Consider the following 25,892-nt stretch of genomic DNA (forward strand, 5'->3'; position numbering starts at 1 on the left):
GAAAAGAGTCGGCCTGAGAATAGAACCCTGTGGCACCCCAGTAGAGACTGCCAGAGGTCCAGACAACAGGCCCTCCGATTTGACACACTGAACTCTGCCTGAGAAGTAGTTGGTGAACCAGGCGAGGCAGTCATTTGAGAAACCAAGGCTGTTGAGTCTACCGATAAGAATGTGGTGATTGAAAGAGTCGAAAGCCTTGGCCAGGTCGATGAATATGGTTGCACAGTATTGTCTCTTATCGATGGCGGTTATGATATTGTTTAGGACCTTGAGCGTGGCTGAGGTGCACCCATGACCAGCTCGGAAACCAGATTGCATAGCAGAGATGGTACGGCGGGATTGGAAATGGTCGGTGATCTGTTTGTTAACTTGGCTTTCGAAGACCTTAGAAAGGCAGGGTTGGATAGATATACGTCTGTAACAGTTTGGGTCTAGAGTGTCTCCCGCTTTGAAGAGGGGGATGACTGCGACAGCTTTCCAATCTTTGGGGATTTCAGACGATATGAAAGAGAGGTTGAACAGGCTACTAATAGTGGTTGCAACAACTGGGGCGGATAATTTTAGAAAGATTACATTAGTTTACCCTTTAGTTTATCCCAGAGAACTGAGAATCAGGAAGGGACTCTCTCTCTGTACTGTATACAGTCAAGACAGTGCTGTCAGGAGCCTACCCAGCCATGACTAGCCCGCCATGACTGTCCAGCCTTGTGGTAGTCCTGACTCTATTCTACTTCACCTGTAGAGATTTTTTTGAGAAAGAGAGAATCCTCTCTGTTCCTGGGCATGTGTGAGCTATGATGTTATTTACAGTGCCATAGCCCTACCTTCACAATAAGCTACTCAAATGAATGTCTACACTGCATTTTTCTAGACAAACTCGTGAGGCTGAATTGTTGTTGTCTGTTGACTCCTGAAACACAGACACAAATGTGGAGTTAGTGAATAGTCGCATTGTCTGTCTGTCATGGATCAACGTATAACCTAAAATATATGAACTTGACAATAAGATACAATGACATACTCAAGTGTTCTCCGTGGAGAGGAAGGTGTCTGTCTGGCCATGGTTTCACTTCTGTGGCCATGCAGAGCAGAGGGGGGCTGGGATGGGTCCTGTATGGCTCAGTTGGTAGAGCATGTCGCTTGAAATGCCAGGGTTGTGGGTTCGATTACCACGGGGGAAATGTATGCACTCACTACTGTAAGTTGCTCTGTTTAAGTGTGTCTGCTAAATTACTAAAATGTATATGGGTGGCCTAAGAGAAAATGGCATATAGGCAACTACAATATTAGTTCTCACATCTGGTGCCTGTTGGATAGGACAGAATGATGCTCTGCTCAACACAGAAGTGAAAAATTTAGGGATTAATTAATTTCACTAGCTACAGTGCACTTGGAATGTATTCAGACCCCTTGACTTTTTCCACATTTTGTTACGTTACAGCCTTATTCTAAAATTGATTAAATTGTTTATTGCCATCATCAGTCTACACACAATACTCCATAATGACAAAGCAAAAACAGGTTTTTAGAAATATTTGGAAGTTCATAAAAATTATAATAACTAAAATATCGGGGGAGGCAACTACATGTTCACATAGACATGCGTTTTTGATTGGACACCCTATATATAGCTAGCTAACTTTGAACCTAGTTGGTTAGCTCTTTAATTAATTTTAATCTTAGGGCTAGGGTCCTTTTTTCTGAATTTCCACCTGACTGACGTGCCCAAAGAAAACTACCTGTTACTCAGGCCCAGAAGCCAGGATATGCATATAGTTGGTATCATTGGATAGACAACACTTTGAAGTTTGGAAAAATGTTAAAATAATGTATGAGACTATAACACAATTGATATGGTAGACAAAGAAAAACCAACCGGAAATTCATATTTTTTTTGATCCCATGCTCTTTCAATGGAAAGCTATGGGTCCTATGCAATACCAGCTCCCAGATTGCAATTCCTATGTCTTCCACAACATGTCAACCATCTTTGTTCAAGGTTTCAGGCTTGTTTCTTCCAAAACGAGGAAGAATTTTGAGTTTTGGTACCGGGAGTCACAGTTGGAAATCAGTCTAGTGGGCGCACGACGAAGAGGGCTCGCACTTGCTAATTTTACTTTTCCATTGAACATACTTCTTTCCATATGAAATATTATAGTTTATTTACATTTTAGGGTACCTGAGGATTAAATAGAAACATAGTTTGACTTGTTTTAACAAAGTTTAGCGGTAGCTTTTTGGATTCCTTTGTCTGCACGTTGAACGAGTTTATTACTGAAATCGATGGCGCCAACTAAACTGACTTTTTGGGATATAAAGAAGGATTTTATCTAACAAAACAGCCATGCATGTTGTAGCTGGGACCCTTGGGATTGCAAATAGAGGAAGATTTTCAAAAAGTAAGTGATTATTTAATCGCTATTTGTGATTTTATGAAGCCTGTGCCTGTTGAAAAATATGTTGATGTGGTGCGCCGTCCTAAAACAATCGCATGGTATGCTTTCGCTGTAAAGCCTATTGTAAATCAGACAATGCAGTTAGATTAACAAGAATTTAAGCTTTTAACCTTTCTGGCGCAGGCGTTCCGCTAGCGACCCACCTCGACAACATCCGGTGAAATTGCAGAGCGCCAAATTTAAAATATAGAAATGGTCATAATAAACATTCATAAAAAATACAAGTGTTATACATCGGCTTAAATATTAACTTCTTGTTAATCCAGCTGCTTTGTCAGATTTCAAAAAGGCTTTACGGCGTAAGCATACCATGTGATTATCTGAGGACAGCGCCCCAATTACAAAAGCATGCAAACATTTTACAACCAATTAAAGGAATTACAAAAGTCAGAAATAGCGAAACAATTAATCACTTACCTTTGAAGATCTTCATATGGTTGCAGTCACAAGAGTCCCAGCTACACAATAAATGTTTGTTTTGCTCAATAAAGTCCCTCTTTTTACCCCAAAAACTCTGTTTTGTTGGCGCGTTTTGTTCAGTAATCCACTGGCTCAAAGGCTGTCAAAACATGCAGACCAATACATCCTAATAGTACCGGTAAAGTTCGTCGAAACATGTCAAACAATGAAGGGTGCGCACTTGGTCACCCGCGCAAACCAGCACTGCATGATTCTACAGTCCACTGACAGAAAGGTCTCATTCGTCTTCATTTTTCAGAAAACAAACCTGAAACAATGTCTAAAGACTGTTGACATCTAGTGGAAGCCATTAGATACTCTAGAGGCATTCAATTGAAAATACCCACACCAAACAAATCCCACTTCCTGGATGGATTTTCCTCAGGTTTTTGCCTGCCATATTAGTTCTGTTATACTCACAGACATTATTTTAACAGTTTTGGAAACTTTAGTGTTTTCTATCCAAATCTACCAATGTGCATATCCTAGCTTCTGGGCCTGAGTAACAGGCAGTTTACTTTGGGCACGCTTCTCATCCAGACGTCGAAATACTGTCCCCAATCCATAAGACACTTGTATGTTCATAAATGTTTAATATTACGATTATTTATTTGAATTGCGCGCCTTCCAATTTCACTGGATGTTGTCGACAGGACACAACTTCTACCCGCAAGCCATAAGACTGCTGAACAATTAATGAAATGGCCACCGGATTATTTACATTGACACCCCCCCACCACCATTAGTTTTTTACACTACTGCTACTCGCTGTTTATTATCTATGCATAGTTACTTCACCCCTACCTACATGTACAAATTACTTCGACTAACCTGTACCCCCGCACATTGACTCGGTACCAGTACCTCCTGTATATAGCCTCGTTATTGTTATTTTATTGTTATTACTTTAGTTTATTTGGTAAATATTTTCTTAACTCTTTCTTGAACTGCACAGTTGGTTAAGGGCTTATAAGTAAGTAATTAACGGTAAGGTCTACACATTGTATTCGGCGCTGGTGACAAATAAAGTTTGAGTTGATTTCATATGCATAGCAGCATGAGTAGGCCTAAGGGTCACTAACTAACATTAGGCTATGACTAGCAATGCAATTGACTTTCTGATTCTAATAATATTACTACATTGATCATACACGTAATGTTAGCTAGCGAGCCAGCAAGCTAACGCTCTCTAGCTACTGTAGCTAACAGTATGCTTTAACTTGCAATGAAATCTATAATATCTGAAAATGTAGCTAGACTCTTACCAGTATACATGGATGAATGCTTCACATCAGACTGGAATCCTTTAACTCTGTGTTGTTTGTAGCTACCAACTGATCTGTCGATAGCACCTGCTAAATTCAGGGCATCAATGTTGTTGAGAAAAGTAGAAATCCTTTTGTAGTTCTCGATGGCTACGGATGGCATACAGGTTTGTTATTAAAGCACATGGAAGTTCACATGTTCCAGAAGGCATTTCTGGCCAAAAAAAATGCATTTTTGATCAAAATAAATGTTCAAATGCCTCTCCTGTGAAGTAGTGACGTGTGACTTCACCTAGTTTCCTGAAACGAGTCACATTTTTTAAACGGTCTGTTTGAGATACAAGTTTGAGGTAGGGTTTCTGAAGTGTTTTTTTTCTCCAATTTATGCTTTGTCCAAATTTGAATATAGGACGAGTCAACAACATTATTTGGGTATGAGTTAATGGAATATTAACTTTTAAAAGTGAGATTTTCAGTTACTTTAAAATGAATCACTAATCACATTAAATAAATAATCTTCAGAAATTACTAAGTAATGTCAAAGCAACAAAATAACTAGGGCTTTACAATGATGGTTGCGGATAATTTTCGTGATGCATCAGGAAATTCAAATGAGCCTTGTGATTGGCTAAAAATGAGCAGCTCTCTTTCTCTCCATGCGGTGGGCAGTCGAGTCATTGGAATCAAGGCTTGCTATCTTAATCTCGCGCTCGCTCAAACGCTATAGGCCTAGGTCCTGTTACTGCAACATTCAAATGTACAAAAATGTATCTGATTGGCTTGAAATGAGCAGAGGGACATTACAAAATGGTGAATTTTGGCACATTAGCAAGTCTTTATTCATATATAAAATCAGTTTAATTTAATTTTCCATGTGGTCTATATTTACCCCCACATGGGCCATCCCCCCTAGCAATTCGATGTTCAGTTAATGACCTTCATCCCCTTGCAATTTGAGTGGCAGCTAGTAAGATGCACACACAGTAGACCGAAATAGAAAATGACAGAGAGCACAAATCTGCACATTTGTAACGTAGTACGCAATTTTCGGGGACCACATAGTTGGTGGTATAGTAACCAAAACATTTTGGGAAACATTGACTTAGATTGTAATTTACTCAAGTACAATGTGTCTTCTTAAGAAACTACTCAAGTAAGAGTAAAAAAAGTATTATTACAAATTTAGTATGGTAATTGTTTATACCTTATGGTAAACTGTGACAGCAAACAAAAAGGACAACAGCTGATTTGACATTTAATTTATTATTAAAGCCTGCCAACACCATCTTGCAGATGTCCTCCAGCATAGGTAGTCTCCAATGAAGACTGACATCAAACAAAGTCCGTAGGCTGTACTGTTTCAATTACGGTCATTCAACGTTGACTTGTTCTCTATCAATGTGCAATTTCATAAAAAGGTACAGTATATGGTACTCGAGACATTGGAATAATTTTACAATTTCAATAGCATTAATGAAAATGTATTTCACAATACCATGTCAAGTACATGTGATGGTTAATGCATACTAAAAATATTTACAACAAGTGTGATGTTACATTTTTCACTCAGAATTAACAGGTACTGTAAGTCAAACAACAATCAATACTGAAATTTCACTATCAATCATGTTGCTAGTTTGCAAATGAGACGTTTCACCATGAAATTAAAATGACGTCAAAAGTAGATTTTTGTTTAGCATTTTAGCTAACCCTAACCCTTTTCCTAACCCTAACCTACTCCTCCTAAACTGCTACGCTACATGTCCTAACCTGCTACAAAAAATACATTTTTGACAAAAGCTGTGTCCCTTCTAGACAGAACTGGATTTACCCTCCATCCTCCTCCTCTTCCGAACTGCTCCTTTCCACTTTGAAAGGTATTTTATTTTCTTGGCTGGCCCATTCTCATCCCCCTCGGTTGTGTCGCTTCAAGCTGTAAATAAAAAGACACAGAAAAACTAAAGGCCAAACTGAGCAATCAGGGGAGAAGGGCCTTGGTCAGGGAGGTGAACAAGATCCCAATTGTCACTCTGACAGAGCTCCAGAGTTCCTCTGTGGAGATGGGAAAAACTTCCAGAAGGAATGCATCTCTACAGCACTCCACCAATCAGACCTTTATGGTAGAGTGGCCAGATGGAAGCCACTCCTCAGTAAAAGGCACGACAAACCTCTTGGCATTTGCCAAAATGCACATAAAGACTTTCAGACCATGAGAAACAAGATTCTCTGGTCTGATGAAACCAAGATTCAACTCTTTGGCCTGAATGCCAAGCGTCACATCTTGAAGAAACCTGGCACCATCCCTACGGTGAAGCATGAAGGTGGCAGCATTATGCTCTGGGGACGTTTTTCAGCGGCAGGGACTGGGAGACTACTCAGGATCAAGGAAAATATTAACTTAGCAAAGTACAGGTATACTTGATGAAAACCTGCTCCAGAGCGCTCAGGACCTCAGACTGATGTGAAGGTTCACCTTCCAACATGACAACGAAACTAAGCACACAGCCATGACAACGCAGGAGTGGCTTCAGGACAAGTCTCTGAATGTTCTTGAGTGGCCCTGCCAGAGCCCGGATTGAACATCTCTGGAGAAACCTGAAAATAGCTGTGCAGCAACGCTCCCCGTCCAACCTGACAGAGCTTGAGAGGATCTGCAGAGAAGAATGGGAGAAACTCCCCAAATACAGATGTGCGAAGCTTGTAGTGTGATACCCAAGAAGACTCTGCTGTAATCGCTGCCAACGGTGCTTCAACAAAGGGTCTGAATACTTATGTAAATGTGATATTTCAGTTTTATATTTTCAGTAAATTAGCAACTATTTCTAAAAACCTGTTTGGCCTTGTCATTATTATAATGATGAGAAAAAAAACGATTTAATTCGTTTTAGAATAGGGCTGTAACTTAACAAAATGGGAAAAAACTCAAGGGGTCTGAATACTTTCCGTTGCCATTGTAAATCTTTTGTAACTGAAGGGATTTGGTAAAAAGTAAGTTACTTCCGTCAGAAATTACTTGAAATTACAAATACAGCCCAAGGAGAGTAGCTAGGAAAGGTACTAGTTCCTCCAAAAATGTAAAGGTAAGTAGTGGGCCAGATTCAAACCCATGTCTACTCTGGCACATGTGCTGTTGTCAGCAGCAGTACCTGCTGGACCACACAGGCACTGAGATAATAAATAAATAAATAAATAAATAAATAAATAAATAAATAAATAAATAAATAAATAGATCTGAATGAATGAAATAATCTTATTAAATACTTTTTTCTTTACATAGTTGAATGTGCTGACAACAAAATCACACAAAAATAATCAATGGAAATCCAATTTATCAACCCATGGAGGTCTGGATTTGGAGTCACACTCAAAATTAAAGTGGAAATCCACACTACAGGCTGATTCAACTTTGATGTAATGTCCTTAAAACAAGTCAAAAAGAGGCTCAGTACTGTGTGTGGCCTCCACGTTCCTGTATGACCTCCCTACAACGCCTGGGCATGCTCCTGATGAGGTGGCGGATGGTCTCCTGAGGGATCTCCTCCCAGACCTGGACTAAAGCATCCGCCAACTCCTGGACAGTCTGTGGTGCAACGTGGCGTTGGTGGATGGAGCGAGACATGATGTCCCACATGTGCTCAATTGGATTCAGGTCTGGGGAACGGGCGGGCCAGTCCATAGCATCAATGCCTTCCTCTTGCAGGAATTGCTGACACACTCCAGCCACATGAGGTCTAGCATTGTTTTGCATTAGGAGGAACCCAGGGCCAACCGCACCAGTATATGGTCTCACAAGGGGTCTGAGGATCTCATCTCGGTACCTAATGGTAGTCAGGCTACCTCTGGTGAGCACATGTAGGGCTGAGCGGCCCCCCCCAAAGAAATGCCACCCCACACCATGACTGACCCACTGCCAAACCGGTCATGCTGGAGGATGTTGCAGGCAGCAGAACGTTCTCCACGGCATCTCCAGACTCTGTCACGTCTGTCACATGTGCTCAGTGTGAACCTGCTTTAATCTGTGAAGAGCACAGGGCGCCAGTGGCGAATTTGCCAATCTTGGTGTTCTCTGGCAAATGCCAAACGTCCTGCACGGTGTTGGGCTGTAAGCACAACCCCCACCTGTGGACGTCGGGCCCTCATACCACCCTCATGGAGTCTGTTTCTGACTGTTTGAGCAGACACATGCACATTTGTGGCCTGCTGGAGGTCATTTTGCAGGGCTCTGGCAGTGGTCCTCCTGCTCCTCCTTGCACAAAGGCGGAGGTAGCGGTCCTGCTGCTGGGTTGTTGCCCTCCTACGGCCTCCTCCACGTCTCCTGATGTACTGGCCTGTCTCCTGGTAGCGCCTCCATGCTCTGGACACTACGCTGACAGACACAGCAAACCTTCTTGCCACAGCACGCATTGATGTGCCATCCTGGATGAGCTGCACTACCTGAGCCACTTGTGTGGGTTGTAGACTCCGTCTCATGCTACCACTAGAGTGAAGGCACCGCCAGCATTCAAAAGTGGCCAAAACATCAGCCAGGAAGCATAGGAACTGAGAAGTGGTCTGTGGTTACCACCTGCAGAACCACTCCTTTATTGGGGGTGTCTTGCTAATTGCCTATAATTTCCACCTGTTGTCTATTCCATTTGCACAACAGCATGTGAAATTTATTGTCAATCAGTGTTGTGGACAGTTTGATTTCACAGAAGTGTGATTGACTTGGAGTTACATTGTGTTGTTTAAGTGTTCCCTTTATTTTTTTGAGCAGTATATATATATATATATATATTGTCTGATGCTTGCCCTGAACATATAATAAACCATTGATCTAAAAAAAAATGATTTTACATCTACCCCCTTCAAATATTGTACATTTATTATAATCCGCATACAGTGCCTTCAGAAAGTATTCACACCCCTTTACTTTTTCCACTTTATGTTGTGTTATAGTGGAATTAAAATTGTTTTAAATGTCTTTTCTTTTTTTTTACATTTTAACATTTGTAAAACATTTATGAAAAATAAAACACTAATATATCTTGATTAAATAATCATTCAACCCCCTGAGTCAATACATGTTAGAATAACCTTTGGCAGTGATTACAGCTGTAAGTCTTTCTGGGTAAGTCTCTAAGAGCTTTGCACACCTGGATTGTACAATATTTGCACATTATTCTTTTTAATATTCTACAAGCTCTGCCAGTGTGGTTGTTGATCATTACTAGACAGCTATTTTCAAGTCTTGCTATAGATTTTCGGTTATGGCTAAGGACTACTGTCTGCATTGATAGCGGTGCTTGCTGTGGATCTTGTGAGGAAATCTGCAAGGAACTGCCATACTTCGCTGAAGGAATATCTACAAGTAGTGAGTAACCACAAGGTGAGGTGCTTCTGGACTTTATGTGTATCATCATTTTGCTTTAGCTCCAACGCGCACCAACGGGTTATTACGCAAGCTTGAAATAATTTGGACATGGGTTGTGCACGACTCATTGGGGTTTTATATTATTTATTTATTTTGATGTTGTGCTATGTTAATATGTAATAACACACATATTGAACCTTATGTATGTTGCCTTGGTGGAGTCATTTAATGTTTCAATCTAATTTATTGCATGGGATAGCCTATTCGGATACAATAACAGAAACCTATAATCATTTCATCTGAAGTTAATACCAATTGTCATCACCCTAGACAGTTTACAATAGGAATTCTTATTGGAGATGTCCTTCTCACCTAACATCCCATGCTGTTGAGATACTCTAAGTATGTTAATATTGTGAGAGTCATATTCAAGCCTGGTGAGAGGGTTACACTACAATGTTGTTTCTCCCTCTCTCTCCCATAAGATGCAGGCTGTAACACAACATAATGTGGAAAAAGTCAAGGCGTGTGAATATTTTCTGAAGGCACTGTAAGAATTCATACAAGACACGCCGTAGCCTGGACGTAGCTTACATAGGCTACTTGAACTGACGCTCAGTGGACTTGCGGTCTAAATGATTGTATAGCAGACAAGCACCACTTCCAGCAGTCCCGTGGCAGTGATTCTAAATATTAAATATCCTTTCAAATCCTCCTGCTGCAGGATTCTTTCCCCCTTCCTGCAACAAAATGGGACATATTAACATCCGACATCTGTACAACCATTTGTTTATTCGTCCACAAAGGGAGAGACCCTCTGCTTACTAACATTGACTTCATCCTTTGATGATGATAATCATTATTCTGACAAACTGTGTGTCGTTGTGTTCTAGTACTCCAGAATTATTTCCATCAGATGGATAATTAGTATAATAATAAACTATGTAAACACATGACTTTTTTTGTGTTCCAGTACTCCAGAGCCCATCCCCAGAATCATCTCCAATGCCTCTCGACAGAAACAGGACTGTGAGGGCTTCTCAGAGGCCCCCTCCACAACCTCCTCCATACGAGGTGAGGACTGAGTACGCTATATCTGAAAGATATACTCTCAAGCTGCATATGTTTCAGTCTTTGCATTAACCTCTCTCGGGTATGTGGGACAAAATCGTCCCACCTAGTCAACAGCCAGTGGAATCGAGTGGCGCGATATTCAAAAACCTTAAATGCTATAACTTCAATTTCTCAAACATATGACTACTTTACACCATTTTAAAGACAAGACTGTAGTTAATCTAACCACATTGTCCGATTTCAAAAAGGATTTACAACGAAAGCAAAACCTTAGATTATGTCAGGAGAGTACCCAGCCAGAAATAATCACACACCCATTTTTCAAGCTAGCATATAATGTCACAAAAACCAAAACCACAGCTAAATGCAGCACTAACCTTCGATGATCTTCATCAGATGACACTCCTAGGACATTATGTTATACAATACATGCATGTTTTGTTCAATCAAGTTCATATTTATATCAAAAACCAGCTTTTTACATTAGCATGTGATGTTCAGAACTAGCAAACATACCGAAAACTTCCGGTGAATTTACTAAATTACTCACGATAAACGTTCACAAAAAACATAACAATTATTTTAAGAATTATAGATACAGAACTCCTTTATGCAATCGCGGTGTCAGATTTGAAAAAATCACATTTTGCAATATTCTGAGTAGATAGCTCGCCATCACGGTCTAGCTAATTTGACACCCACCAAGTTTGGCGTTCACCAAACTCAGAATTACTATAAGAAAAATTGGATTACCTTTGCTGTTCTTCGTCAAAATGCACTCCCAGGACTTCTACTTCATCCACAAATGTTGTTTTGGTTCAAAATAATCCATAGTTATGTTCAAATATCCTCTGTTTTGTCCGTGCGTTCAGGTCCCTATCCGAACGGTGACGCGCGGACGCATGTCGTGACAAAAAAATTCTAAATATTCCATTACCATACTTCGAAGCATGTCAAACGCTGTTTAAAATCAATTTTTATGCGATTTTTGTCATAAAATAGCGATAATATTCCGACCGGGAGACTTGTTTTCGTTCAGACTCAAAGAAGAAAATGGACTCTTCACGTGCACGCGCGCCCCCGTTTCATTGTTCTCAGATCGACCACTTTCCAAATGCGCTACTGTTTTTCAGCCAGGGACTGCAGAGTCATCATTCCCCGTTCTGGCGCCTTCTGAGAGCCTATGGGAGCCTTAGAAAATGTCACGTTACAGCAGAGATCCTCTGTTTTCGATAAAGAGGTTATAGAAGGCCAAGAAATGGTCAGAGAGGGCACTTCCTGTATAGAATCTTCTCAGGTTTTGGCCTGCCATATGAGTTCTGTTATACTCACAGACACCATTCAAACAGTTTTAGAAACTGTAGGGTGTTTTCTATCCAAATCAAACAATTATATGCATATTATAGTTTCTGGGCAGGAGTAATAACCAGATGAAATCTGGTACGTTTTTTATCCGGATGTGAAAATACTGCCCCCTACCCTAGAGAGGTTAACTTAATTCCTTCACTCTTAGCTTATTTTATGAATGCTCTTGGTATTATGTTTAACCCCTGACCTGTGCGTTGTTTTACAGTAAACACTTCAATCAGGGGTTCTCCAGAGAGAGAGAGATCATCTGTCTGGTCCTACGGAAAGACCCTAAATTGGGCTTTGGTGAGTAGTATGATTTTAGGGGTGATTGGATGGTTTTCTAGATTCGTTTTTAGCCATAGAAATACAATGACTCTGGTCTGTCTGTCTGTCTGTCTGTCTGTCTGTCTGTCTGTCTGTCTGTCTGTCTGTCTGTCTGTCTGTCTGTCTGTCTGTCTGTCTGTCTGTCTGTCTGTCTGTCTGTCTGTCTGTCTGTCTGTCTGTCTGTCTGTCTGTCTGTCTGTCTGTCTGTCTAGCCTCCATCGTACCTTGCGGACAGAGACGGCAAAATCAGACCAGGTACTGAACAGGGAGCTAAGTCATCAGGATTCAGACGAGGTTACTCATCAAGTTAACAGACACACACAAACACATCATACTAGTCTTTTCATTTTTCTTTGGTTGATGGTCAGACTGATACTGTGGTTGGATTGATTGATTGTGTAGGTGGTCGTCTGATCTCTCTGAATAAGATCAGTCTGCAGGGCGTGACGTTCACCAATGCAGCAGCCATCCTCCAGAGCAGCCCTGATGAGGTGGAGCTCATCGTCTCACAGCCCAAATGTACGTAGAACCTATTACAATAAAATACATCCCCACCCAACTATACGCTACATACTCTCTCATCGTCACAGTTCTCTCTCTGTCATACACTCTCTGACAGACTCTCTGACAGTCTGTCTGTTTCTCCCTCTCTCTCCCTCTATCCTCTTTCTCATGCAGGTTCTCTGAGGGACAGTAAGAGCTCGCTGCCTCCCAGTACCCGGGGTATGACATTGAAGAGTTGACTTAAACACTTTTGTTCTTGGGGAACATAGGTTATGATGTTGGAGAGGGAGTTCAAAAAGCCACCCACCATCTGGTGCTGTATAACTAGTAACAACTTCTATATTACCCTTTTCAGACTATCATGTTAAACTGAACCAAACTGTGCTGGGCTGGACATTTTCTTTTTACATAGTCTTTTTCAGCACGTTTCCAGCAACTGTGGTGGATGAGTAACCAGGCCAGCTCAGTACTGCTTGGTTTGGCTTGGCTCATTAGTGTGAAAAGCCCTTCTGAGTCCTTTCTCTCCCATTTAGATTCTCTTAGGGACAGTAAGACTTCTCTGGCCCCCAGTACTCAGAGTCTGATGTTGGAGAGGAGCTTTGGGTCCCAGACCACCCTGAATGGGACAGAGGAAGCCCTGGCTCTGTCTAACATGGCCACATCTAAACATGGCAAGAGACTCCACAACCCTGTGGTCCGGATCCTAGACGCTCAGGTAACACTACCCATTGGGCACACCGTCATTTCACCGTGGAAATATGGGTAATATTTGGTTGAGACATTGATCAATGAGAATTCAAACTTTATTCACCCACTCAAAAAGACAGCCAACAGTTATTTTTTTATTTCAGTACTATCGAGTTTGAAAACTATACACAACTAATAATCAACTACATTTAAATATTGGAGTGAGGTTAAGAAAACATTGTGATCTGATTTGACCAAAACACACCATGAATTCAACAAGGATTACCATTAATCCATGAAGTTTGTTGATTGATTAGTTGTTTAGAAGAAGTTGCCATTTTGTGATATAGGCTTGTTTACTTTAAATAAGGATACGTTCCTGAGTTAAGAATAGGAAAACAAACTGTATCAAGCAGGACCTTTCTGATGTTGCACACTCTTGAAAAGCATGCTGATGTATAATACAATTTTGCTCTTGGTGCAAAATGTATCTTCTAGACTTAGGGTCTATGCTACTGTTGGCTATTGTCATTCTGTGTAACACAATTAGAGCAGTAACTTGGAAGAGCATTGTGTAAACCTTTGTCTATGTAAAAACTGTTATGCAAAGTAAATAAAACGGTCAACATTTTATTACACTTGAAAAGAAAATGCTATGCACCATAAAATACTGTAGATGTACAAGCCATTAAAAAAAAATACTAGCACAGGCTTCTGGAAACACAAATGAGAAGTTCAATAAACCAATAAAAGTCACTGTCGGAAAAGGCTTTAATGCTTTTAACTTCTTAAGTACTATTTTATCTCCTTAGTCATTGGTCTTCCCACTGCCCCTCTTGCAATCAGGTGCATGTTTCGGGCAGGTTGACATCGCCTGTAGTATTTCTGCCTATGTAGCCTTTGATTCGCAGACTCACACCTGCTGCAAAGGGGGAAAACAAATGATTAGCTAGAGAAGGTATTCAAATGTCATGTAAAATGTCATAATTTGGTCTCCACTGTACCTATAATTATGTTGCAAAGGTTGGAGACCTCAAAGACCCTCTTCCTTTTGTTTCCTTTCATATTCATCGTTGACATGAGGACGTTTGTCAAGGTTCTGTATAGAACACAAAATATGTACTTTACAAGCAACACGCCAATTTCAATCAAATTTGTTTATGAAGCCCTTTTTATATCAAGTCATACCAATGAAACATTTAATTTCTCAACATGTATTTTCGAAAATCATTCTCCATTAGCTGCTCTTCCATCTTTAGTAAATATTCCTTTGGCTCTTTCAGGTTAAAGACGAATTCCTCAACCTGACTCGGGCTACTGGCCTTTACAATGTCACGGATCTCACAAAGGAGATATTGGACTCTTTAAAAAAAATATATATATTCTGAAACAAAGTCGTTTTATATTTGTTCACTTCGAAATATAATAGCCTAATTTCAATATAATGTATTTTACTTAAGGGGTTGGCTTACGTTGTGAAACGGTCTTCTTCACTATATTCGCTTGGTGGCTTGTGTGGTGTTTTAGTTTACCATTTCCCCTCATCCCCAATACTTGGTGGCTTGCAGGGTATTATAGCCTTGTGGCACTTAGTGTCACGTGTAGCTCAGTTGGTTGAGCATGGTGCTTGCAAAACCAGGGTTGTGGCTTTGATTCCCAAGTCTGAAAATGTATGCAATCACTACAGTAAGTTGCTTTGGATAAGAGCGTCTGCTGACTAAAATGGCACTGGCACATCAGAGCAGATTTTAGTGGGGGCTTGGGTAGGCCTAAAAAAAGAACACATGCAAGTGTAAAAATGTCAATTTTTCTACACACATTTGCAATGCAACCTAAAGCCAAACTAATTTCTACCAAACTTTAAACCAAAATTCTTAATGGAGAGTTTCATACTTGCGTCTGTCACAGGAAAAGGGTCTGATTATTTGCAGTGATTTGGTGTGGGGATCCCTCAATTAAGAAGACACTAGCCCTCATGACTTCGAGCCCTCATGCTCCAATGTTAAGCCATGTAAGAGACCAAGATGATTGGACAACATCATGACGATTGTTTTTACAATTAGAATACCTTTCTCAAATACAATGATACGGAGTTGGCTTATGTTCGGAAGGGTTTTCTTCACCATCATTACTTGGTGGCTTGTGCTGCGTTTTATTTTTATTTTTTTGTTAGTAGTTCTGGCACAGGTATTTTGTTGAGGGCTTGAGTTGACCTTCGCCTGAAAATATCCAGCCTTTTTCTACACACGTGTTTTATTGAAGTGGAAGAAGACTTTTTTTTAAAGTAAACCTAAACACATTACCAAACTTGAAACCCACATTCTACAACATTCCGAAGTTAACCACACAAGTCTCTACCCTGGAAATCCAGATGAATTTCAGCTCAGTTTCACTTTTGTTTCACTACACTAACAATGGTGAAACATGGAGTTATTCCGGCTGGGTTGAGACTACCTTTCCACTAGCCACACACTTGTAGATTTGAAGGGATCAGTTAATACTTACTGCATTTAAGTATAATGTACAGTTCTTTCCGAAACTTTTCACACCCCTTGACTTTTTCCACATTTTGTCACATTACAAAGTGGGATTAAAATGGATTTGTCATTTTTTTTTGTCAACAATCTACGCTCAATAATCTCTAATGGCAGAGTGGAAGACAAATTCTAATACTTCAATTTTTTATGGAAAATATCTTGACAATAAAACTATTCATCCCGCTCTGAGTCAATCAGAAAGGTCACTCGTGATACAAGTCAGTATTCAACGTCCATCCAAGTCTGAGGATTTTGGGAGATGACGTGGAAACCGGCCACTAGGGGCAACAGTGAGCATTATTACCTTCAAGAAGGTTTCAGTGTTGTGGACGGGTATGGCTGCTGGGCGTAAGCATCTGCCTCAGATTCCAAAGGTTGCAAGTTCAAATCCAGCGCTTAATATTTTTTTCAGATTTTCTTTTAATTTAAACTTCTTAGACACCAGTCGACAAAATCCGGTGAAATTGGAGGGCGCACAATTCAAATAAATAATCGTAATATTAAACATTCATGAACATACAAGTATCTTATATCATGGGACATTGGTCCCGTGTGGCTCAGTTGGTAGAGCATAGTGTTTGCAACACCAGGGTTGTGGGTTCAATTCCCACAGGGGACCAGTATGGAGAAAAAAATATATGAAATGTATGCATTCACTACTGTAAGTCGCTCTGGATAAGAGCGTCTGCTAAATGACTAAAATGTAAAAGCTTAAATTCTTGTTAATCTAACTGCGTTGTCTGATTTACAATAGGCTTTACAGCGAAAGCATACCATGCGATTGTCTGAGGACGGCGCCCCACATCAACATATTTTTCAACCAGCACAATCACTTACTTTTGAAAATCTTCTTCTGTTTGCAATCCCAAGGGTCCCAGCTACAACATGAATGGTCGTTTTGTTAGATAAAATCCTTCTTTATATCCCAAAAAGTCTGTTTAGTTGGCGCCATCGATTTCAGTAATTCACTTATTCAACATGCAGACAAAGGAATCCAAAAAGCTACCGCTAAACTTTGTCCAAACAAGTCAAACGACATTTCTATTTAATCCTCAGGTGCCCTAAAATGTAAATAAACTATAATATTTCATACAGAAAGTAGTATGTTCAATAGGAAATTAAAATTAGTAAGCGCGCGCCCTCTTCCTCGCGTGCTGAAAGACTGATATTGTTCCAGTGTTCTCTTCACAGAAACTCAAAATTCTTGCATGTTTTTGAAGAAACAAGCCTGAAACCTTGAATAAAGACTGTTGGCATCTAGTGAAAGCCATAAGAATTGCAATCTGGGAGCCAAAATTACATAGGACCCAGAGCCTGGGACCTAAACAACAAAAAGAAAATCTTTGGATTTTCATTTTCTGCCATATTAATTTTGTTATAGTCTCAGACATTATTTTAACCTGTTAGGGCTAGGGGGCAGCATTTGCACGTCTGGATAAAAAAAATGTACCCGATTTAATCTGGTTACTAATCCTACCCAGTAACTAGAATATGCATATACTTATTATATATGGATAGAAAACACTCTAAAGTTTCTAAAACTGTTTGAATGGTGTCTGTGAGTATAACAGAACTCATTTGGCAGGCAAAACCCTGAGACATTTTCTGACAGGAAGTGGATACCTGATGTGTTGTATTGACTTTAAACCTATCCCATTAAAAAACACAGGGGCTGAGGAATATTTTGGCACTTCCTATTGCTTCCACTAGATGTCACCAGCCTTTACAAAGTGTTTTGAGTCTTCTGGAGGGAGATCTGACCGAACAAGAGCCATGGAACGATGATGTCCCATTAGACACCTGGCGCGCGAGTTCATGTTGGGTACCCTCGTTCCAATACGTTATAAAAGAGTATGCATTCGTCCACCTTGAATATTATTCATGTTCTGGTTAAAAAAGGCCCTAATGATTTATGCTATACAACGTTTGACATGTTTGAACGAACGGAAATATATTTTTTCCCCTCGTTCATGACGAGAAGTCCGGCTGGCTTAGATCATGTGCTAACAAGACGGAGATTTTTGGACATAAATGATGAGCTTTTTTGAACAAAACTACATTCGTTATGGACCTGTGATACCTGGAAGTGACATCTGATGAAGAGAATCAAAGGTAATGGATTATTTACATAGTATTTTCGATTTTAGATCTCCCCAACATGACGTCTAGTCTGTATCGCAACGCGTATTTTTCTAGCCGCAGTGCTCAGATTATTGCAAAGTGTGATTTCCCAGTAAGGTTATTTTTAAATCTGGCAAGTTGATTGCGTTCAAGAGATGTAAATCTATAATTCTTTAAATGACAATATAATATTTTACCAATGTTTTCTAATTTTAATTATTTAATTTGTGACGCTGACTTGACTGCCGGTTATTGGAGGGAAACGATTTCCTCAACATCAATGCCATAGTAAAACGCTGTTTTTGGATATAAATATGAACTTGATAGAACTAAAAATGCATGCATTGTCTAACATAATGTCCTAGGAGTGTCATCTGATGGAGATTGTAAAAGGTTAGTGCATCATTTTAGCTGGTTTTATGGTTTTGGTGACCCTGTCTTTGACTTGACAAAACATTACACACAACTCTTGTAAATGTACTGTCCTAACATACTCTAAATTTATGCTTTCGCCGTAAAACCTTTTTGAAATCGTAAAACGTGGTTAGATTAAGGAGATGTTTATCTTTCAAAGGGTGTAAAATAGTTGTATGTTTGAAAAATTTGAATTTTGACATTTATTTGGATTCAAATTTGCCGCTCTTGAAATGCACCTGCTGTTGATGGAGTGCACCACGGGTGGCACGCTAGCGTCCCACCTAGCCCATAGAGGTTAACATTTTTATCCGATGCTACCAATTATATGCATATCCTGGCTTCTGGGCCTGAGTAACAGGCAGTTTACTTTGGGCAATGGAAATTCAGGAAAATAGACCCCAGCTCTAAGAATTTGTTTAAGCCTATCCCAAACCTTAAGCCGTACATTAATATTTGGAGTTAATGCCTAACCTTAAGATTTGAGTTAATTCCTAAACTTAACCCTAACCTTAAAAATGATTAACCTGAAACGACTAGGGAGTTTACGATAAAAAGAAACGGAATAGAGCTAAGCACAGGCAAAATCCTAGAGGAAAATCTGGTTCAGTCTGTTTTCCAACAGACACTGGGAGACATTCACCTTTCAGCAGGACAATAACCTAAAGCACAAGGCCAAATATACAGTGGAGTTGCTTACCAAGACGAAAATATGTATTTATTTGACAAATTTTTTGCAGTATTACATAGTGCCTTATTGCAAACAGGATACATGTTTTGGAATATTTTTATTCTGTACAGGCGTCCTTATTTCACTCTGTCATGCAGGTTAGTATTGTGAAGTAACTACAATGCTGTTGATCCATCCTCAGTTTTTACCTATCACATCCATTAAACTCCCTGAGCGGTTTCCTTCCTCTCCGTCAATATAGTTAGGAAGGGCGACTATATATTTGTAGTGACAGGGTGTATTGATACACCATCCAAAGCATAATTGATAACTTCACCATTCTCAAAGGGATATTCAGCATCTGCTTATTTTTTTTACCCATCCTACAATATGTGCCCTTCTTTGCAAGGCATTGTGGTTTAATCTGTGCTTGAAATTCCCTACTCGATGGAGGGACCTTACAGACAACTGTATGTTTGGAGTACACCACTTGACCGTAGCTCACTCGTCCTGACTGCAGCGAGCGTGCAAGAAAGTAGGCCCAAAATTAAGCCTGACCTAAAGTTGAGGTACTTTTGGGTGACAGTGTCAGAACCGTTGAGGCCAGAAACACATTTCAACCACAGGAACGTTCCTAAGGTCCTCCCAATCTGTGCAAGCCTAACCTGACCGTGTGGAATTAACCCTTAAGCGTGAAAACAGGGTGTTTTCTTCTAACAGTTTATATTGACATCTTTCCCCATAGGAATGCGTTGCCTGCCTGCTGATTTCAAGCTTCCCGGGAGCAACCGGAAGTGGTTAAATTTACCTTAATTGGTTTTGATTTCACAACCTACAGTTAGTCACAAACACTGCATTCAACCCTCTGTAAAGACGTCAGTTCTTAATGTAAAGACTTGAAACTCAGGATTCTGTAAAAGCCTGCCCCAAGGAGGATGTTTACTTTCAGCTTCCTGTGACAACTGGAAGTGCCATAAGTTGGGGTCATAGGGGCTGTTTCAAAGGGTTAAATAGGTCACATCTTTCCAAAATGTCATGTGTGATTAGGCAACCCTCATGAATTGTAAATCAGTAATTTCTCCCATCAGATGTCCAAGAAAAAACTCACACACACTGCCAGGATGGAGTGACATGGTGTGGTACTTACAGACACAGACGCCTGTAGTAGTTACCGGCGTTAACACCATCAAAGAACCGTCAGACCTAGAGCGCTGAAACTTAACCTGTTATGGCTAAGGGGCAGTATTTTCACGGCTGGATAAAAAACGTACCCGATTTAATCTGATTATTACTCCTGCCCAGGAACTAGAATATGCATTTAATTATTAGCTTTGGATAGAAAACACTCCAAAGTTTCTAAAACTGTTTGAATGGTGTCTGTGAGTATAACAGAACTCATTTGGCAGGCTAAAACCTGAGAAGATTCTGTACAGGAAGTACCCTGTCTGACCATTTCTTGGCCTTCTTTCCCATCTCTATCCATTACAAAGGATTTTTGCTGTTACGTGACACTTCCCACAGCTCCAATGGGCTCTCAGAGCCCGGGAAAAAGCTGAATGACGTAATTCAAAGCCCTGGCTGAAACACATTATAGCGTTTGTCAAGTGGCCGATCAGGGGACAGTGGGCTTAGGCGCGTGCACTGGCCGCCCCCATCTTTCTGTTTTTCCCTCTTTTTACCGAAAGGCAGATTCCCGGTCGGAATATTATCGCTTTTTTACGAGAAAATGGCATAAAAATTTATTTTAAACAGCGGTTGACATGCTTCGAAGTACGGTAATGAAATATTTAGAAATCTTTTGTCACGAAATGCGCCATGCGCACGACCCTTATTTACCATTCGGATAGTGTCTGGAACGCACAAACAAAACGCCGCTATTTGGATATAACGATGGATTATTTTGGACCAAACCAACATTTGTTATTGAAGTAGCAGTCCTGGGAGTGCATTCTGACGAAGAACATCAAAGGTAATGAAACTTTTCTAATAGTAAATCTGATTTTGGTCAGGGCTAAACTTGGTCGGTGTCTAAATAGCTAGCTGTGATGCCGGGCTATCTACTGAGAATATTGTAAAATGTGCTTTCACCGAAAAGCTATTTTAAAATCGGACATATCGAGTGCATAGAGGAGTTCTGTGTCTATAATTCTTAAAATAATTGTTATGTTTTTTGTGAATGTTTATCGTGAGTAATTTAGTAAATTCACCGGAGGTTTGCGGGGGGGTATGCTAGTTCTGAACGTCACATGCTAATGTAAAAAAGCTGTTTTTTGATATAAATATGAACTTGATTGAACAAAACATGCATGCATTGTATAACATAATGTCCTAGGGTTGTCATCTGATGAAGATCATCAAAGGTTAGTGCTGCATTTAGCTGTGGTTTTGTTTTTTGTGACATTATATGCTAGCTTGAAAAATGGGTAGTCTGATTATTTCTGGCTGGGTACTCTGCTGACATAATCGAATGTTTTGCTTTCGCTGTAAAGCCTTTTTGAAATCAGACAGTGTGGTTAGATTAACGAGAGTCTTGTCTTTAAAATGCTGTAAAATAGTCATATGTTTGAAAAATTGAAGTTTTCGGATTTTAGAGGAATTTGTATTTCGCACCATTCCCATCATTGGAGCAGGTGTTCCGCTAGCGGAACGTCTAGATGTAAGAGGTTAATAAACCTGTTCTAGAGCTTAACCTCTATGGGCTAGGTGGGACGCAGGCGTCCCACCCGTGGTGCACTCCATCAACAGCAGGTGCATTTCAAGAGCGGCAAATTTGAATCCAAATAAATGTCAAAATTCAAATTTTTCAAACATACAACTATTTTACACCCTTTGAAAGATAAACATCTCCTTAATCTAACCACGTTTTACGATTTCAAAAAGGTTTTACGGCGAAAGCATAAATTTAGAGTATGTTAGGACAGTACATTTACAAGAGTTGTGTGTAATGTTTTGTCAATTCAAAGACAGGGTCAACAAAACCATAAAACCAGCTAAAATGATGCACTAACCTTTTACAATCTCCATCAGCTGACACTCCTAGGACATTATGTTAGACAATGCATGCATTTTTAGTTCTATCAAGTTCATATTTATATCCAAAAACAGCGTTTTACTATGGCATTGATGTTGAGGAAATCGTTTCCCTCCAATAACCGGCAGTCAAGTCAGCATCACAAATTAAATAATTAAAATTAGAAAACATTGGTAAAATATTATATTGTCATTTAAAGAATTATAGATTTACATCTCTTGAACGCAATCAACTTGCCAGATTTAAAAATAACCTTACTGGGAAATCACACTTTGCAATAATCTGAGCACTGCGCCCAGAAAAATACGGCGTTGCGATACAGACTAGTCGTCATGTTGGGGAGATCTAAAATCGAAAATACTATGTAAATAATCGATTACCTTTGATTCTCTTCATCAGATGTCACTTCCAGGTATCACAGGTCCATAACGAATGTAGTTTTGTTCAAAAAAGCTCATCATTTATGTCCAAAAATCTCCGTCTTGTTAGCACATGATCTAAGCCCGCCGGACTTCACTTCATGAACGAGGGGAAAAAATATATTTACGTTCGTTCAAACATGTCAAACTTTGTATAGCATAAATCATTAGGGCCTTTTTTAACCAGAACATGAATAATATTCAAGGTGGACGAATGCATACTCTTTTATAACGTATTGGAACGAGGGTACCCAACATGAACTCGCGCGCCAGGTGTCTAATGGGCCATCATCGTTCCATGGCTCTTGTTCGGTCAGATCTCCCTCCAGAAGACTCAAAACACTTTGTAAAGGCTGGTGACATCTAGTGGAAGCAATAGGAAGTGCCAAAATATTCCTCAGCCCCTGTGTTTTTCAATGGCATAGGTTTAAAGGTAATACAACACATCAGGTATCCACTTCCTGTCAGAAAATGTCTCAGGGTTTTGCCTGCCAAATGAGTTCTGTTATACTCACAGACACCATTCAAACAGTTTTAGAAACTTTAGAGTGTTTTCTATCCATATATAATAAGTATATGCATATTCTAGTTACTGGGTAGGATTAGTAACCAGATTAAATCGGGTACATTTTTTTTATCCAGCCGTGCAAATACTGCCCCCTAGCCCTAACAGGTTTTAAGTCAGTAGTGCTTGGTGAGTTATGTGGCTCTAGAAAGTAAAAAAAAAAACCATAAAGAACCTTCGGAAAAATTGCTACATTTGAGCTGGAGGTCCAGTTCTGACATTATGTGTAGGCCTAGCTGAGGCGACCTCGAATCTTGGCTCGATAGGTCATTCGGAGCCTGACCAGTGATGTTAATTAGTGCTGGAAATGCACTTATTTTGGGGGTTGCTACGGGGTCCTTGAACGAGCTAGAGGACAGAAACGTGTAGGGTCAGTCTATGGGCCGAGGCGGTTTCAATGCACCTAGTCTTATGATTCTGGGCCTTTTCTAAATGTCGTCATTTTCACAACGTTAAAAATGTATTGAATATATTGCAAATGGACGAGGCTGTTTCTCAGCCTAAGAACGTTGAGAAATGAAGAAGTACTCCTATTCATTGTAAGTGTCACTCCAGGTGGACTCTACTGTTTTGGTGTGCGTGAACTGGAGCGCTTCATGTTTTTATCCGGTATTAGAAACAGTTTATTCCGTCTTAAATTTTATCAATTATTTACGTTTTAGGGTACCTGAGGTTGGATTAGGAATGTTGTTTGGACCAAGTTTACAGGTAACTTATTAGATACTTTGAGGCATGTTGGGCGAGTAGAAATCGGTGTATTTCTGAATCAAACGCACCAAATAAATTGACATTTTTGGGACATAAAGAAGGACATTATCGAACTAAAGGTTTGATACCTTTCTGTTCACTCCATTCCGGCCATCATTATGAGCCATCCTCCCCTCAGCAGCCTCCACTGGTTTCAAAATAGGATGGCAGGTAGCTTAGCGGTTAAGAGCGTTGGGCCAGTAACCAAAAGGTCACTGGTTTGAATCCCAGAGCCGACTAGGTGAAAAATCTGATGTGCCCTTGAGCATGGCACTTAACTCTAATTGCTCTTGTAAGTCGCTCTGGATAAGAGCATCTGCTAATGGGGGTTGTAGGCCTGATAATCATCAACAACGACAAATCAGCCTATAGGGAGGAGATAAGTGAACTGGTATTGTTGTGCCAGGACAACAACCTCTCCCTCAACGTCAGCAGAAGGAGTTGGTGGTTGACTTCAGGAAGCAGAGGGAACATGCCCTGATCCACATCAACGGGACTGCAGTAGAGTCAGCATCCACATCACTGAGGACTTGACATGAACCAAAAACACCACCACTCTCGTCAAGAGGGCACAACAGCATCTCTTCTTCCTAAAGCGGCTGAAAAAATTTGGCATGCTTCCCCGGGTCTTCTCAAAATACTACCGCTGATTCATCGAAAGCGCCCTGACTGGTTGCGTCACGGCCTGGTACAGGAATTGCTCAAACCAAGACCACAAGGTGAAGACAGCCCAGTACATCTCTGGAAACGTGCTCCCACCCATCCAGGATATCTACTTGAAACAGTGCCTGAGGAAGGCCCGCAGCATCAAGGACCCTACACACCCCAGCCACGAGCTGTTCACTCCTATACCGTCGGGCAGACAGTATCAGAGCATGAGGTCTGATACTAACAGGCTCAGAGACAGTTTATCTACAAGCTATCAGTCTGCTGAACACATGAACTGGACTGACCACCTGCACGAACTCTCCGCACCATAGCACACATGCACTCACTCACGCACACACCCACACAGATATACACTCATCCACGCGCACACACCCACATAGACATTCATGCTACACACACACCACAACCGCAAAATACTGCACAATTTAAACACTTGCCCCCCAAGACATGTAACTATTGGACTATAAATTGTGCCTTCCTATGGAAGCTCTGAAGCCCAAGACCCCCCCATTTTTTGTTGTTGCAATTACCTTGATAAACACCTTTTAGTATTTCGTTTTGAATGACTTAATTGTTTTGTCTAATTAGGCCTCTTTTATTATGCAGTTTGTCATACCATGTAATGGTTGATGCAGCCATTCATTCATTGACGGTACTTTGATAGCCTAAAGTCGAGCTGCTTTTGAATACTGGAGCATGTAAAGGGGAGAGTTTGGAGCAGAGTATAATTCAAGCAGATTTAAAAAGTTGTATCGGCTTTCTCTCCTGCTCAATTTTTGCTCTGGTACTGCTCAGCCACAAACTCTGGGCATGATCTGCCTAACATTTATCGTTTCCTTTATCACTATTTTAATTAGAACCCAAAGCAGGTGGAGGAAAATACGTTTATTCAAAGAGAACAAATTGTGCGGGGAGGTAAGTTCATTCTCCCCTGTCCTCAGTGATTCTCTCCACAGAACAAAGAGACAGGGTGTAGCTTTACAACCCAGCCCTAGCCTCCCCCCGTGTACTGAGGACGTACAGTTGAAGTCGGAAGTTTTCATAGACTTAGGTTGGTGTCATTAACTCGTTTTTCAACCACTCCACAAATGTCTTGTTAACAAACTATAGTTTTGGCAAGCCGGTTAGGACATCTACTTTGTGCATGACACAAGTGATTGTTAACAGACAGATTATTTCACTCATAATTCACTGTATCACAATTCCAGTGGGTCAGAAGTTTACATACACTAAGTTGAGTGCCTTTA

The 25,892-nt window shown here is 40.3% G+C and overlaps 1 protein-coding gene across 1 annotated transcript in view; it reads left to right on the forward strand.

The window, feature by feature from the left end:
• Window positions 1-24,956, forward strand: part of LOC106604144 (tyrosine-protein phosphatase non-receptor type 13) — a 62,740-nt gene extending 37,784 nt beyond the window's left edge. The window contains 6 exon segments of the mRNA XM_045695531.1: window positions 10,507-10,607; window positions 12,684-12,800; window positions 12,960-13,004; window positions 13,319-13,500; window positions 24,409-24,477; window positions 24,744-24,956. Coding sequence (XP_045551487.1) covers window positions 10,507-10,607; window positions 12,684-12,800; window positions 12,960-13,004; window positions 13,319-13,500; window positions 24,409-24,477; window positions 24,744-24,956 — 727 coding nt within the window.
• Window positions 24,957-25,892: the final 936 nt, after the last annotated feature.

The sequence above is a fragment of the Salmo salar genome, chromosome ssa01 (assembly GCF_905237065.1).
Source record: "Salmo salar chromosome ssa01, Ssal_v3.1, whole genome shotgun sequence".
Classification (NCBI taxonomy): domain Eukaryota; kingdom Metazoa; phylum Chordata; class Actinopteri; order Salmoniformes; family Salmonidae; genus Salmo; species Salmo salar.